This window comes from Macaca thibetana, chromosome 1, assembly GCF_024542745.1.
Source record: "Macaca thibetana thibetana isolate TM-01 chromosome 1, ASM2454274v1, whole genome shotgun sequence".
Taxonomy (NCBI): domain Eukaryota; kingdom Metazoa; phylum Chordata; class Mammalia; order Primates; family Cercopithecidae; genus Macaca; species Macaca thibetana.
The window spans coordinates 181,579,304-181,593,933 of NC_065578.1; the positions used below are offsets into that span (position 1 = coordinate 181,579,304).

Here is a 14,630-nt window from a genome sequence, read left to right on the forward strand (position 1 = left end):
CTGTGCAGGGCACACACACCCAAGCAAAATGCACACACACCTGAGCAGTGCACACACACCTGAGAAAAATGCACACACACCTGAGCAGTGCACACACACCTGAGCAGGGCACACACACCCGAGTAGGGCACATACATGTGAGCAATGTACACACATCTGTGCAGGGCACACGCAGCTGAGCAGGGCACACACACCCAAGCAAAATGCAGACACACCTGAGCATTGTACACACACCTGTGCAGAGCACACACACGTGCGCAGGGCACACACACCTGGGCAGAGGACACACACCTATGTAGGACACACACACCTGAGCAATGTAGACACACTTGTGCAGGGCACATACACCTGAGCAGAGTACTCACACGAGCAGGGTGCACACATCTTTGCAGGGCACACACATCTGTGCAGGGTACACATACCTGAGCAGAGTGCACACAGCTGAGCAGGGCACACACACCTGGAGGTGGCTCACACCAGCAACACCAACCTCACAGCACATGTACAGCACCAAAGCCCGGGTGTCTGCTGGTCTTGGATGTTTGCAGCACCTCCTTCTACCTCACTGTGCCCTGATGCACACTCTGCTCAATTCCCACGGCCCTGCCGGTGCCTACCCACATTTCATTCATTCTTTCATTCCAGAAATAGTGAGTTTCTACTCTGGGCCAAGCATCGTCCCAACTCACATCTCTCTAAACCCACTTCTCCCCCAGGCTTCCTCATCTCAGTAAATAGAACCACCCACTCCTAAGTGGCAGCCAGGCCCACCCATCCACATTTTTGGATACCTGTGTGTATGTGTTTTTAACCCAAACTCATGAGTTCAGGGAAGGTGGAGCAGAAATTACTCAAGGCCCAGAGAATATTCCAGAGAGGAATATTCCCTATCAATCTTTGGCATTTCCCTATCAACTTTTAACAATTTGGAAGGGAATTTTTTTCTCTCACTCACAGAAGAGGGATCCAAGGGCCAGGCCTTTAGTTTTAAAAGGCAAAGGCAAGATGATGGACGTGCATGGAGGGAGGTCCCCCCCCCACACGCACACAACCCTGGCACACCCCACAAGGCAAGAAGAGGCTGCTGGGAGCCATTTACCGGAGCTCTAGCCAACCAAAGGCTCCTCCCTTACTAGCTTCAAGTAACAATGACAGGGTCATTGCCAGGATAGACTTCCACCCCCTTGGGGGTCTCAGACCATCCCACAGATGCCCCAGCACCACTCACCACTCACACAGTCCTCATGCAGGCCTGGACGCAAACAACAGGAGTTATGTGGTTCTACAGTCACTTCCCAGCCTCTCCTCCCACACCTCCCCGTCTCACCATGCAGAGACCAGGCCACGCAGGGCCCAGGCCGACTGCCTGTAGCTCTACCACAGGTCCAGGCTGGCCCCCTGAAGCAGCAGACTCACCACTCTCCTTTATCACCTCCTGTTCTCTCCCTAGTCCACTTCAACTGGGTTCTGTTCCAACCTGGCCATGGAAATGGCTCTTGTAAGGTCACTAACAGCTTTCATTTTGCCATATGCAATGGTCCTTTTTCTGTTCCTTATTGTATGTGATTTTTCTACAGTATGCAGCACCGGCACCCACTCTTCCTTCCTGCAGAGTCTTCCCTCACAGGTTTCCAGCATACCATGCCTCCTGTTCTTTCTCTTGCCTCCTAGCTGTACTCCCTTGGTCTCCGTGGCTGGTTTCTCCTCGTAGCAGGATCACCGTCAGCCTCTGTCCTCAGCAGCTAGGTCTCTGGGATACCTGACCCATACCGATGACTTAAATACCATCTAAATGCGAATAACCTCCGCCAATCATTGTTTTAATTCTGACTTTTCTGAGCTCCTGCTGCAGGTAACCAAGAGCCTATTCAACACTTGGATGCCTTAGAAGAATCTCAAAATGAACTTTAGATTTCCACCGGTTTCCAAGGATCCAGTAACTACCACCACCCCCCAACCCGCTGCTTAGTCTGCAAAACCTTAAAACCTGGGATCAATTTTTGTTTCTTCCCTTTTATTCATCCTCACCCCTGCCACATTGAATCCATGAGCTCATCCTATTGGCTCTCTCTCCAAACTACAGACTGAATGGGATTACTCATGTCCTCCATTTCCCCCACCCTAGTCTAAACCCCCATCACCTCTCCCCTACTTTACTCTGAGAGCTGACTCTTTCCCTGCCTCCACTTTGGCCCCTACAGTCCGTTATGCTCCATAGAACAGAGTGACCTTTTTAAAAGTGTAAATCATATCCTATTCATCCTTCCACTTGAGGTCCTCCTGTGATTTCAGCCAGAATAAAGGCTAAATTCTTCCACCTGGACTTTAAGGACCTCAGAGTCGGCCCCGTCCCCTCCCCGGCCCTGTCTCTATCTCCCCTCATTAATTACACATCAGCCACACTGGACCTTGCTGGGAACACTCTTCCTTCAAAATGTCACAGGACTGTCATCTACACATTTAGGTCTCTGCTTAAACAGCTCCCCCTCAGAGAATCCCTTCTGGCTTGACATAAGCTGCTCCCACCCAGCTCCTGTACTTCTCCACTATAGGACCCTGTTTCATTTACTTATAGCACTTGTCACTATCTGAAATGATGTGCGTGTTTATTATCTATCTCGCTCACTGTGTATTCTCAGGAACAGTTCCAGTATGGAGTAGGTGCACTCCTGCAACCAATAGTTTTGTGAGTTGATGAATTGGCTGTTAGCACAGGAGCTCAGTGATCAGTGAAGGGGGCAGCTGACTCACTCGATCGAAGGCATGTTGGGTGCAGACATCGGGCTGACCTCCTTGGCCTTCTGCAGTGCATGTTTCTGGTTGAAGGCCTCTTCTTCCTCCTGTTCATCCTAGACACAAAGCAGAGATAGCTTTGCTTGGGATCCCCAGGAAGGAGAGTAGCTTCCCTTGGCTCTCCTAAAGAAGAGTTCTGAATACCAAGTGAAGTCAGGAAGACACAGGAAGAGGATAAACAAGGTAGCGAGATGTTAGGTTGGCTCGGAGACTTCTGATGGCCAGAGGCCAGGTCCCTTGGGAGTCAGGAGCCTCACTGCTCCGGCATGGCCAGCAATCCTTGTCTCCATCCTGGAGCCATCCACGGGCTGCTCATGAGAACCAGGAGAAGTCTACCCCAACCCGTAGTCCTCAGTGGAGCTGGCTATGGCTGTGGAGGTCAGTGGCAGGAGCTGACACTTCTCAGATGTCCTACAGTGTCTAGAAGTGATGGAGCAGGGGCCTTCCAGGCAAGGACCCCGCCGAGTAAAGTGCCGAGGCTGAGCACCCCATTGCAGTGTCTTCCCTGCACAGCTAAGTGGGTGCTCAGGCAGAGCTCTCATCCCTTCAAGCAGCATTCCTGCAAGCATCCCCTCTGTGATGAACCCAAGGAAAAGCAGCTCAGATAAAAGGATTAGAGCTGATAAGAGCACATACATCTTCAGAGCATGCTATGGTTTTCACAGACATTATTTTACTTGATCCTCACAGTAATCACGTGAGGTACACAATGCAGATATGGCATTCCTGCCTCACGCATGAAGAAACCGATGCTAATGGAGATCAGGAGTCCAAGCCAAGCCAGCATAGCCAGTGGCAGGTGTGGGACTCAGACCCAGTTTCTCAGCTACTTAAAGCTGGTATTTTTCCTACCATATATGCGGATAATAAGACCCTCAAGGATGTAGAAAGAACATCAGAGAACGCATGGAAGAAGCTCAGAAACGTCAGCAGGATGCTATGCACTTCTGTCCAAAACCAAATTGACACTCTCTGTGGAGAAAAGGGTATTTACTCATCTCTGTAGACCATCCCACTGCTGTTAATATTGCCTCCCCATACTGGGGAAATTAATCAGAGAAAAGAAGGGAACAGTTCTGTGAAAATTTCCCAGAACTGTATCTGGGAAATTTAGTATCTGGCTTCATTGAAATTTCCCCAAAATGACCTTGGCCACTGGAATATCCCAATAGCCATAGCCCAGGAACTGTGATGGCCCTGATCTCTCTCCTACCAAAACCCAGAAGGGTTAAGTCATGTGATTCAGGTCACACAGCCATAGGTTGCAGTAGCAGAGGTGGAACTTAAAACCAGGGCTCTAGAATTTTCCTGACTCTCCATGATAATCCTGGAAAGGACTCCTTTGAGGGCTCATAGAAATTAAGATGTTATTTTTTGTGTTCCTTGAGGCCCCCTAGGTGAGGCTGAGGCTCACCAAACTCAATAAAAGTGAACCAGGCTTCCATCATCGGTGTGTGGCTATCCAACTGTCCAGAAGTTTCCAGAAAGGGCCTTCTTGGCAGGCCTGAGTCAGACAATGTAGACTTTTGGAGAGAGTTCCAAAACCCAGAGGGCACCCAGTGGCACTAGAGAAACATCAGATCCCCAGAGAACAATGCTTACCTTGGTCAGCTCCTGGGCGTTGGCTAGATTATCTACAGCAATAGCCAAGAACACATTCAGTAGCGTGTCTGGGGTGATGAATTAAGGATGGGCAAATAAGAAAAGCAAAAGTCTTCAGCAAGCCTGAGAGGCCACCTAATGATCTTTCCTGCCTGGGACACTAACAGGAACAGAAGCTACCCTGAAGAGTCACTTAAGCAGGGGCTGTGGGAACAGACAGGGAGATGCTGTACAACTCTGTTGAAAGGAGAAAGAGGGTATTTCTTCCTTCCTTCCACATATCATCTCTTTACCCAGGATAAAGAAATATCTGAATCAAACCATCTGGGGGCCAGATGGGGTGAGGAGAATTACAATACTGTGAAAAGTTATTATTTGGTCTTTAACTATGTATCCCAGCATACAACTCTTAAAATCCTTAGAAACTCCAAAGTGATATCTGGTAGCCCCTAGGTAGCTTCTGGACGGGGGCTGGTCACCAAACCAAGGCATGATTAGAGGGTTGGAACTTTCAGCCCTATCCCCCGAACCTCCAGGGAGGGGGGAGGGACTGAAGGTTAAGTTGATCATGAATGGCCAATGGCTTAATCAATCATGCCTATGTAATGAAGACTCCATAAAAATCCAAAAGGACAGGGTTCAGAGAGCTTCTGGATAGCTGAACATGTGGAGGTTCCTGGAGACTGGCACTCCCGGAGAGGGCATGAAAGTTCTGTGCCCATCCCCAATGTCTTTCCCTCTGCCTCTCTTCAACTGTATCCTCTGTAATATCCTTTATAATAAACTGGTAAATGTGTTTTCCTGAGTTCCATGAGCCACTCTAGCAAATTAACTGAACCCAGGAAGGGGTTGTGGGAACCCCAAATTATAGCCTTCAAAACACAGGTAAAGTAACCTGAGGCATGCAATTGTCATTGTAAGGCAGTGGCAGTCTTGGGGATTCAGCCCTCAACCTGTGGGATCTAATGCTATCTCCAGGTAGATAGCATCAGAATTGAATTAGAGGACACCAACTAGTATCCGCTGCAGGATTGTTTGTTTGGTGAGTAAAAAACCCCACACATTTGGTTACAGAAGTCTTCTGCATTGATTGTTGATGAATAAGGGAACAGAAAAAGCACTTTGAATTTGTTCAGCCACATTCAAAAGGTCTTTAGACAGCTGTGGCCTCTACCCATAGCAATAACAACTAAGAGAATCACTGAACAAGATGTGTAGGGAGCTCAGTGTGGGAGCTCATCTGCCCATTCTGGGAGGCTGAAATTGAATCCTACCTAGGCCAATGGGCGTCACACCATTCTGTCCTTAAAGACAAAAAGAATGAGATTCCACAGCCCCTGTTACTGAGCATCTCCCAATAATGAGATGCTAACTTCTCCCGTTCTTCTTGTGAGGGTCCTGAAGGGTTCCACATTTCATTTAACAAAATGTCACACAGCAGACATGATTCACTATGAAATATATTCCTATGCCATACTCTAGGGCCTGAAGTCTCAATTTCCAACTGTCTTCAAAGCCTATGTGTTATGGAACATAGAACTGTTGTAGCATCAAAGTCCAGCTCTGACTACCCCCAGAATATCAGGACAATTATTATGCCATTGGGACACATGGGGCTTCCATGACTGTGACTCACTACCTGGTGTTCTTTTCATGAGTTTCTTATGTTGAGCTTCTAGTCAGCTCCAACCTCTAGACGTTTTCAGGGCAGAAAACTTAAAAGAGCACGTCTAGTCTATGAAGCTATGGAAAATGCAAAAATACACCTGCATCCCATGGTTCTTCCTTTTTATTCTACTAATCCCAATTCATGGCCAACCCCACTCCCCAAAAGCATCTAACAGTTGTATAGAAGTTTGTAATTATAAATCACATGCAAATAAATTGTCTCATTTAGTATTCACCACTAACAAAGGAGATAAATATTATTATCCTCCTTTCAGTTGTAAAACATAGAAGCTTGGAGTGATTAAGCAACTTTCCCAAGGCCACACAGCTGATACACAGAGTTGCTGGGATTAAAACCTAAATCTCCTGGTCTAGATCTTGTGATTGGATAGGGCACTGGAGTTAGATGGAACTGGACTTTAGTCTCCCTTTACAATTTAATAGTTATTTTACTCGAGATTTTTTTTCTCCTATAAGGATTAAATAGTGCCTATGAAGCACTTAGTTTAAGGTCTCACGTATAGCCCAAATACAGTACATATTTGCTAGAATTAGCAGTAATGGCATTAATCCTAATGCTAATGTTTTGAGATCTTACTATGTGGCAGGCTTTGTTCTACATTAGCATGTAATTAATTCATTAGTGGTATAATGTGCCTATTTCAGCCTACAGTGATCTCTGCTTTGTCTAATGTTGTCCAGCTCATAGTACCACCAACCATTCAATGTAACAGTCTCCTATGTTATTCTTTGCATACATGACAGATTTGGATAATACTCTATCTTGTTTATGTTTGTATTCTTTACCCAACTAGTACATGAAGTCCTTCAGATCAGGATCCTTATTTACTTTAGTACACCAAACAATGTCCACGCCCCTGTCCCACCAACCCAAGCTCTAGCACCACCACCACCAATACCTCCTCAAATGCTGGTCCAGGAAGGCGGGCAGCTTGAGGAGGTACATCTTAAAAAGGATACAGTTGCCAAACAAGGTAAGCACAATGAAGTAGATGGCAGACCACATGCCTGAGCTGACCCCGCCCTGGGAGCGGATCCCATTGTACATCACCTCATTCCAGTCCTCACCCGTCAGGATCTACACAAAGCAAATGACAGGCACATCAGAAACCTGGGCTGGTGGAGAAAATGGGGTCAATACCAAGGGCAAATTCTGGGCCTGGGTCTTTTGCATCTACCCCTTTGCTTGACCATCCTGCCAGGGAGTTAAAAAAAAGTCCCATAAATAATCCTGAACTTTCTTTTGATATGGAAGAGAATTTTAGACACTGAAAATGGAAGGAGAGCATCAAAGGGAAAGGTTCTGTTCCTCCAACTACAGAGTGTCTCCCACCTTCAGTTTTGCAAGGTCCTTGTGGAAATCACACAGATCAGGTGGTCTGGTCATTACCTAACTGTCCTCAGAGCTGCCCAGATACAGGGTCTGGAACAGCAGCAGGATTGGAAAGAGCCTTGTGAGCTGCAGTTCAGGAAACTTGGGTTCTGGTCCAACCTCAGATTCTGGCCAAATAGTATTTTTCTTTAGGTCTAAGATACTATCAATTTTGAATTTTCCCCATGATTTAAACAGTTGAGTTTTGGGGGGAGCAGGGGTGGAAAAGAGACCTTGTTAAATAAACACCATTTAATGGATACCTTGTTAAATGGGTTAGAAGATGTCCCTAGATTTCAGAAAACCATAGATGTGATTCTTGGCTGAATGCCTCAGACTCAATGTCTCCTGCAAACTCACAGGTGTGGGAGAAGGACAGTGAGATGGTCCCAACAGAGCTCTCTTATTATTGGTAAGAACAAAGCCACAGAAGTTCTAGGGATTATTGTAGTAATGACCGCTCAACTAGAAAGAGTGTCTCACTCCCCTGGGAGGAGCCTGGAAAGGAAAAGCAGAATTGTCCTGAAACTCATCCTTGTCTTGCAGTGTGCAGTCCAAGGGACCTCACGCAGCACTTGTGAACCGTCAGCTGGCCTCATACCTGGAACACGGTCATGATGGCTGCAGGGAAGGTGTCAAAATTTGCCGAAGGAGTCCCATCATTAAAGTTAAACCTGAAAAAAAAAGTAGAGAAAAGAATGGAATGAAAATCTCACATACCAAGTTTTTCATTCCCCAAGATCACAGTTTTCATCACTTCTTTTCCCCTTTCTTCTACAACCCCCTTCTTCCCTACTTTTTCCCCATTCCACATAACTTATAAAGACTGTAACAATGACTACTACTGATGAACTATGCACTTTGAAGGATGTGCCCATGCTGCACATTTCAGGGACAGCACCAAAGAAATGGGTCCCCGGAACGAGAACCCTGTACAGCCTGAAAGTAATAAAAGCAGAGATGTTTACTCCACATATGCACGCACTCGGTGGTCAATTCAGGCCATGGGCAAAGGCAGACAGGATAGTAACATGGTGATCGAGTTAATATTAGACCCTGGCCCAACACAGGCTAGGACTAGGTTTTGAGCCTCCTTTGGATGGAAAGCTTCTGAGCACTTACCTGCCACCAAATAACTGCATTCCTAGGAGAGCAAAGACAACAATGAAGAGGAAGAGGAGGAAAAGTAAACTGATGATAGACTTCATTGAGCTCATCAAGGAGACCACCAAATTCCGCAGGGAAGCCCAATACCTACAAAACCCAGACAATGTGACAGCTGTGAACACTGCATACCAAGTTAGCCCCCAAGCCCAGCTCAGCATCTGCCTGGTAGTCTATGAAATAACCTGCATTTGTATATTTGTAGGAAGTAAAGAGGGCAGCAACCTATTGCTCCCCTTGGGAATGTGGCACTATAGATATTTTTGGTTTAATCTTTGGAGAAGAAGAAAGAGCTAAAGAATAGAGAAGGGGTGGGGCAGGGAAGGGATACTTTCCCCCTAAGGGGGAAAGAGAAGATGGAAGAAAATATAAGGCAGAGAAAAGGTTCTACTCTCAAAGTCATTGGGAAAAGTCCAAATTCTGCTCACTTACTTGGTTATTTTAAATATTCTTAGAAGCCGGAGGGCTCGCAAGACACTGATTCCAAAAGACGTACCAGGTCTGAAGATTGCCCAGACCACTTCAAAGATACTGCCCACTGTGACCTAGAGAGGCAATGCCAGTCACAGTGAGAGAAGGAGGAGGAGAAGAAGAGGGGGCATTCTAACGCCCAGCACACAATCAACAGCTCTCAGTGGGGGATGGGGGAATAAAAACTCTCCTCTCCCACCAGCCCTACCTTCAGTAAAACTACCTATGTGGGAAGCTGCCACCTCTCTCCCATTGCTCTTCAATCCCCTTCCTAACTTTACTCCTTCATATTGTAGATTGGCTTACTGACTCCTGTCCTTGGTGAAAACTACAACAGCCAGTTGCTGCTTCTGCTGCTCTGACAAAGGAGTGGTACTCAAAACAAAGAAACTGATTTGGATTAGTACAAGTTTCATCTCAATACAGAAATCTCAGAGAAGGTCTACATTCTCTCATAATCCTAAAATTCAGTGCTAACAAGAACGTTTCGGTCCTTGATATAATAAATATCTCTCAGTCACAGAGGTCTTGCATCCCGCAATGTGACAGTTCATGGTGATGTAGGATCTGATTGCTACAAGATGCAGCAATTGCAGATGAACATTTCAATTTCCTTTTATTTTAATTATGTATTTATTGAATGTCCACTATGTTCTAGATATTGTGCTAGGAGAAACAACAACTATTAATCCCGAGAGTAATGCCGAAAGGTACGGACACAAAGAAACTAAGGTTAAAGTGATCTCTCACTAGCTGCTATGCCTGAAAATTGCCCATACTCAGAACCATATGCTCCAAGTTAAAATGTAGATTAGCAAGTGCTCGAAATCTTTAGCACCTAACTGAAGCTTTGGCAGAAAAAGTAGTGGGATTGGCACAAAGAGAAGTGGTTCAGGAGCCCAAAGTTCTGCGACCCAATTCTGCTGCTAACTGGGTATATGAACTTGGGCACGGGAGCTTCTATTTATTCTTGTGTAAGTGGGAAGGCTAACTCCTGAAATGTAATATAGTTCATAGGACTCCTGTAAGCGGCAGGGGACAAAAATAAAAGATATGTGAAAGCACCTTGAAGTGTTAGCACAATGTATACATTTAGATATCCATACTATGTAGAAAGTAAACAGCTGACTGAGAGATTCTCTGTGGGGACTTGCTAGTATAAGAGTGTGTGTGTATGTGTTTGCGTGAGGGTCTATCTAGATAATTATCCCAATTTTAAACTGAAGTAGAAAAACAAATACATAAGCTTCTCTTTCCTATGGAACCACCTCTAGAATCAAGTCCTTTGTCCTTCTCAGGCTTCCCCCAAGATAATAAGTGGTTCAAAAGTCTGGCTATGGGTAGCTTTGTAAACTCTCACGGAGCTATACACTTAAGTGTACCCTTTATAATGTATGTGTTACATTTTAATAAAAATATTGAAAATTAAAGAGCTTAGAAAAACAAATAAACCTTGCATGGGAAGGATTCATTCACTTCTGAATTCCCTTTAGCTAATCTTATCGATTCTCTTTTTATATATTCTGATTTCAGTATCTCATGCTGAGTAAGGAGCAAGCTGCTTATCTAAAACCAGGGCCTATCAACACAAAGCAGGAGCACAGGCAGGCTTCCGATGACTTACCCCAAAATCAAAGCAGTTGAATGAAGAGTGAAAATAAAGGCGAGGCCCCATGCCATACATCTTCAGGGACATCTCCAAGAGGAAGAGTCCCAGAAACAGAAATTCTGCATAGTCTGGAAGTATTAAAAGTAGAGCATTGGTTCCACATGTGGGGTGGGCTCAGGCACTTCTCAGCTAACACACCCACTTACAGAGCAGCTCACAAAAACACATGTCGGGACATTCGGTGGCCATATCAGGCCAGGGCTGGGCAGAGCCTAATGATGTCTGAGTACCCTCTGACCCAGGCTGAGTCCCAGGCGCACTCAACAGATCAGCATTGCTCTCTTTCAGTAGGCAGGCCTGTCACTGGCCTTTATATGGTAGAGGGCCCTTAGAGGGCAAAGAGAGGACTTACTATGGCTTTGATCAAAGGGCTGGATTCCTCCCCACACACCCAGCAGGGACAGGCCCCTGACCCTCACTCATGCCCAGTGGCAGTCTAATCTGGAGCTGACCTATCAGCTCTTCTTCCGGTCTATTTGAGATCTCCATTGCCCTGAGAACTTCCTGCCCAGGATTTCAGTGATCAAAACTCCCGATCATTGAGCCTCCTTAAGAAAGGAAGTGAAGGCTTTGTGGTACCCAAAAGTATAACGCTATGCTATCTTGTTGTTCATCAGCAATGATCTGTTTACCTAAAGAATGAAAGCTGGAAACAGTCATGAGATACTCCAGCCCCCTTGAGGATGATGTGGCCTCCCTCACAGTGTGAAGAGGTAGAACTCCTCCTAGCAGGGTGCTTTGCTCTCTTGCATTCACACACACACCAAGCTGCCCCACATGGGGACCAGCAGAGGAGGCTTTAGAGAGAGGCTTTACTTACAGAGGAGGTGGGTGAGCCACTGGGGCTGGTTGTGATGGACAATGGCCACACAGGCAGTGTTGAGTGCTACAAGGCTCAGCACAATCCAGTAAAACACCTGGGATTTAACCATGTGGCGAATGGAGATGCGCAGAAGCCTTTCCTTGTGCCGGAAATAAGAGACCCCATCTACCTTTGCACTTTTGATACTGGCTCGGGCCAGAGGTGTGCCTAAGGGGAGAAGTAAGGAAGAAGAATGAGGCTGCAAAATATCCTGTGGTCATCCTCCACGGCCAGGGAGCATTCGAAGGACAAGATGGGCTGCTCTAGTCCAAGGGCAAGGTGACTGCCACATTGCAGGTCTGGAGAATCCCCATCTTATGGGCTCAGTAGTTTCTACAGGCAGTGAACCTGTTTTTCCTCTCTGGGCACTCTCAGTCCTAAGAAATGGAAAGATTCCCCAGGCAGGACACCAGCGTCTTGAATCTTAATAGGATCGTGTTTATGTTTGCAACAGATTGGGCTTCTCTCTGCCCTTTCCTTTTAAATAGCTTCAAGCACTACAATCCTTTTGCTGCATTGGTAGTATTTCTACTACTGGTGGCACAAAACAGCAAGGAGCTTTGTAAGTCTCTTCTGCTTTTGAGGATGAAAAAGATTTTTCCCTTTTTCTGGGGAGGAAAAACCTGCCATCAGCCAGAATCTCTAGGAGCACCTGAGATGGAACCCATAATATTAAAGAATTGCCAATCAGAATTAGTTTTAAGTTAAGCAAATGGCTTCAAGATCTCACATCCATGTCCCTGGAAGCAACAGGTCCTCAGGATCCTTTGAACAATGTCCCAAAGTGGGTTCTCATCATCACTCCCAGGAGAGGGAGGATACCTCTGCAAATGGAATACATCTGCCACACCTGAAAAACTTGGGTTGGATTCTTAGCTCTAAATCCCATGTTTCATGTGAACAGTATCCCCAGGTCTTTTTTTTTTTTTTTTTTTTTTTTTTAAACAAATCATTGTAATCTAGATTCCATTTCCACCCTTTTCCTTAATTACATTCATAAATTCTGGACTGTTTGGATTCTTTCCCTCCTTGTGGTGCTTCTCAAAAGATAGGATCTTCCTTTTCATGGGCGATCAGAGAAGTAAAAGATCTAACTGGATCCACTCACCCACAGAGGAGATATCAACACAGTGCTCATCGCTGGAGTCTCGGGTCATGGCCTCTGTCCGGCTCCTCTTGATGGTTGCCCTTCGAAGCACTGCACCAGGGAAAGGGAAGGCCAGTGAGAGGCCACAAGTACACCCAGACCATTCTGGACAAAACTTTGAGGAATGCAGGCAAGAGGCCTTGTTTGAGGTCCCTGTAACATTGGCATCTATCTGCCTTTAATACCTGAGCCAGGGTAAGAGAAATCAAGGACGTCTACTAGACCACAAATGCTGTGCTCACCAGCACCTCCTGCAACACAAGGGCTCTGGAAGCCATGCTAGAGCCTATCTAAATGCAGAAGGTAAACAGGCACTCCGTATCCATCTGAACTGGCTCTTCACCTACAATGCCACTTCCTGGTAATGAAAGTGGTCTCAAGGTGACCCCCACACATTTTAAGAGAAGGTCCCTTTAGATAGCATTGGTTGTAGGACGGCCTTTTCCTCGCTCAGTATCAATCACATGCCCTGGAACAAAGCAACCCTTGGGTTTCATTTTCATCACTTTAAAAGGCATTTAAATCTGTGACTCAATTCCCTTCATTTTAAAGCATGAGGGATTTTATGACTGAAAGACTCTCATTTCAAATCCCAGAGCACCGTCTTTTATTTCTTTCTCCCCTTTTGATCAAGAGAGATTGCCATCGCCGAAGAGGGAGCAAATGCAACTGGAATAAGGCGTCAGAACATTTCCTTACCTTCTAAGGCAGATGTTCCAGCATTTTTATTTTCTTCAGCGAGCATGACTTCCTCTATATGGAAACAAATGGTTTGGTAAATTATCTGTAAATGCCAAATTACTCTGCAAGATGAAAATCCCTCAGGGACAGCTCCAGCTTAGGGCAACAGAGAGAGAGAGCAGAGTTCAGAGCCTGTCACAGGCACCAGCATCAGAAAGAAAGCAAGTGTCACAGAGGGTACACAGAGAGCTCCTGAGAACAGAAAGGAAGCCTCGGGGAGGGGGTGCTTGGGGTAACAATCCACTCTGTGTCTGATACCCCTGTTCAGGAGGATACCTGTGAGAGGAGAAGAAGAGGCTAAAATCCTTGATAGGAATGAAAAATTTCTATTTCTGTTTTTAATTCCACCCAGCTTCCTGTCTTTCCTAACTCCTTGAACTTCTAGCAGCAAGAGCTTCCTTAGCTTCTCTTGCCAGTGGCCACTGGCCATAACATCTACACCCTCATTCAGGAGCTGAGCCCACGTTTTGGGCTTTAGTCTATGTCTCTGAGGAGGGGTCAGAGGAAGATGCCCAAAGGTCCTCGGAGACAGGACGGGGGCTTGTGGGCTTCCTCCTGTCCCCATTGCTTCCATCCTTTCTTGGTTTACCACAGCCTGAGCCAAAGAGGCTTGGGCCAATCATGAATTTGTCCCTAAGATAAAATAAAAAGTAAGTATTTGGTTTTTGTCTCTGGTTCCTGGCAGTCTTCCGTATGCTAATGAAATGACTCATGGAGGAGAGAGGGGCCCCATAGGTTAGAGGAGGTAGCTTGTAGCCAGAACAAACAGCCACAGGACTGGAGGCTAGAACTTTCAGCCTCTCCCTACTCCCACTTCTAGGGAGGAGGGGGCACTAGAGATGAGTGTAACTGCCAATGGCTGATGGTGTAATCGAGCATGCCTATGTAATGAAATATCCATGAACCCCCCTAAATGTTGGGGTTCAGGAGGCATCTGAGTTGGTAAACACATCAATGAGCTGGGACGGTGGCATTCCCAGAGAGGACACGAAACTCTGTGCCCCCCACCCCCATCCCCTGCCCTATACACCTCTTCCATTGGGCTGTTCCTGAGTTGTATCCTTTATAATACAGTATGGTTTTTCCAAAGTTCTGTGAGTCATTCTAGCAAATTACTGAA

At 46.1% G+C, this 14,630-nt stretch overlaps 1 protein-coding gene across 4 annotated transcripts in view; it reads right to left on the minus strand.

The window, feature by feature from the left end:
• CACNA1E (calcium voltage-gated channel subunit alpha1 E) overlaps positions 1-14,630 on the minus strand; it is a 332,987-nt gene that overhangs the window by 79,173 nt on the left and 239,184 nt on the right. For all 4 annotated transcript variants that reach the window (XM_050766055.1, XM_050766034.1, XM_050766044.1 and 1 more), the window contains exons 9-18: positions 13,469-13,522; positions 12,731-12,820; positions 11,581-11,790; positions 10,716-10,828; positions 9,053-9,165; positions 8,579-8,710; positions 8,058-8,130; positions 7,045-7,162; positions 4,396-4,463; positions 2,752-2,849 (exon numbers count right to left, since the gene is read on the minus strand). In XM_050766055.1, coding sequence (XP_050622012.1) covers positions 2,752-2,849; positions 4,396-4,463; positions 7,045-7,162; positions 8,058-8,130; positions 8,579-8,710; positions 9,053-9,165; positions 10,716-10,828; positions 11,581-11,790; positions 12,731-12,820; positions 13,469-13,522 — 1,069 coding nt within the window. The remainder of the gene's footprint in view (positions 1-2,751; positions 2,850-4,395; positions 4,464-7,044; positions 7,163-8,057; positions 8,131-8,578; positions 8,711-9,052; positions 9,166-10,715; positions 10,829-11,580; positions 11,791-12,730; positions 12,821-13,468; positions 13,523-14,630) is intronic.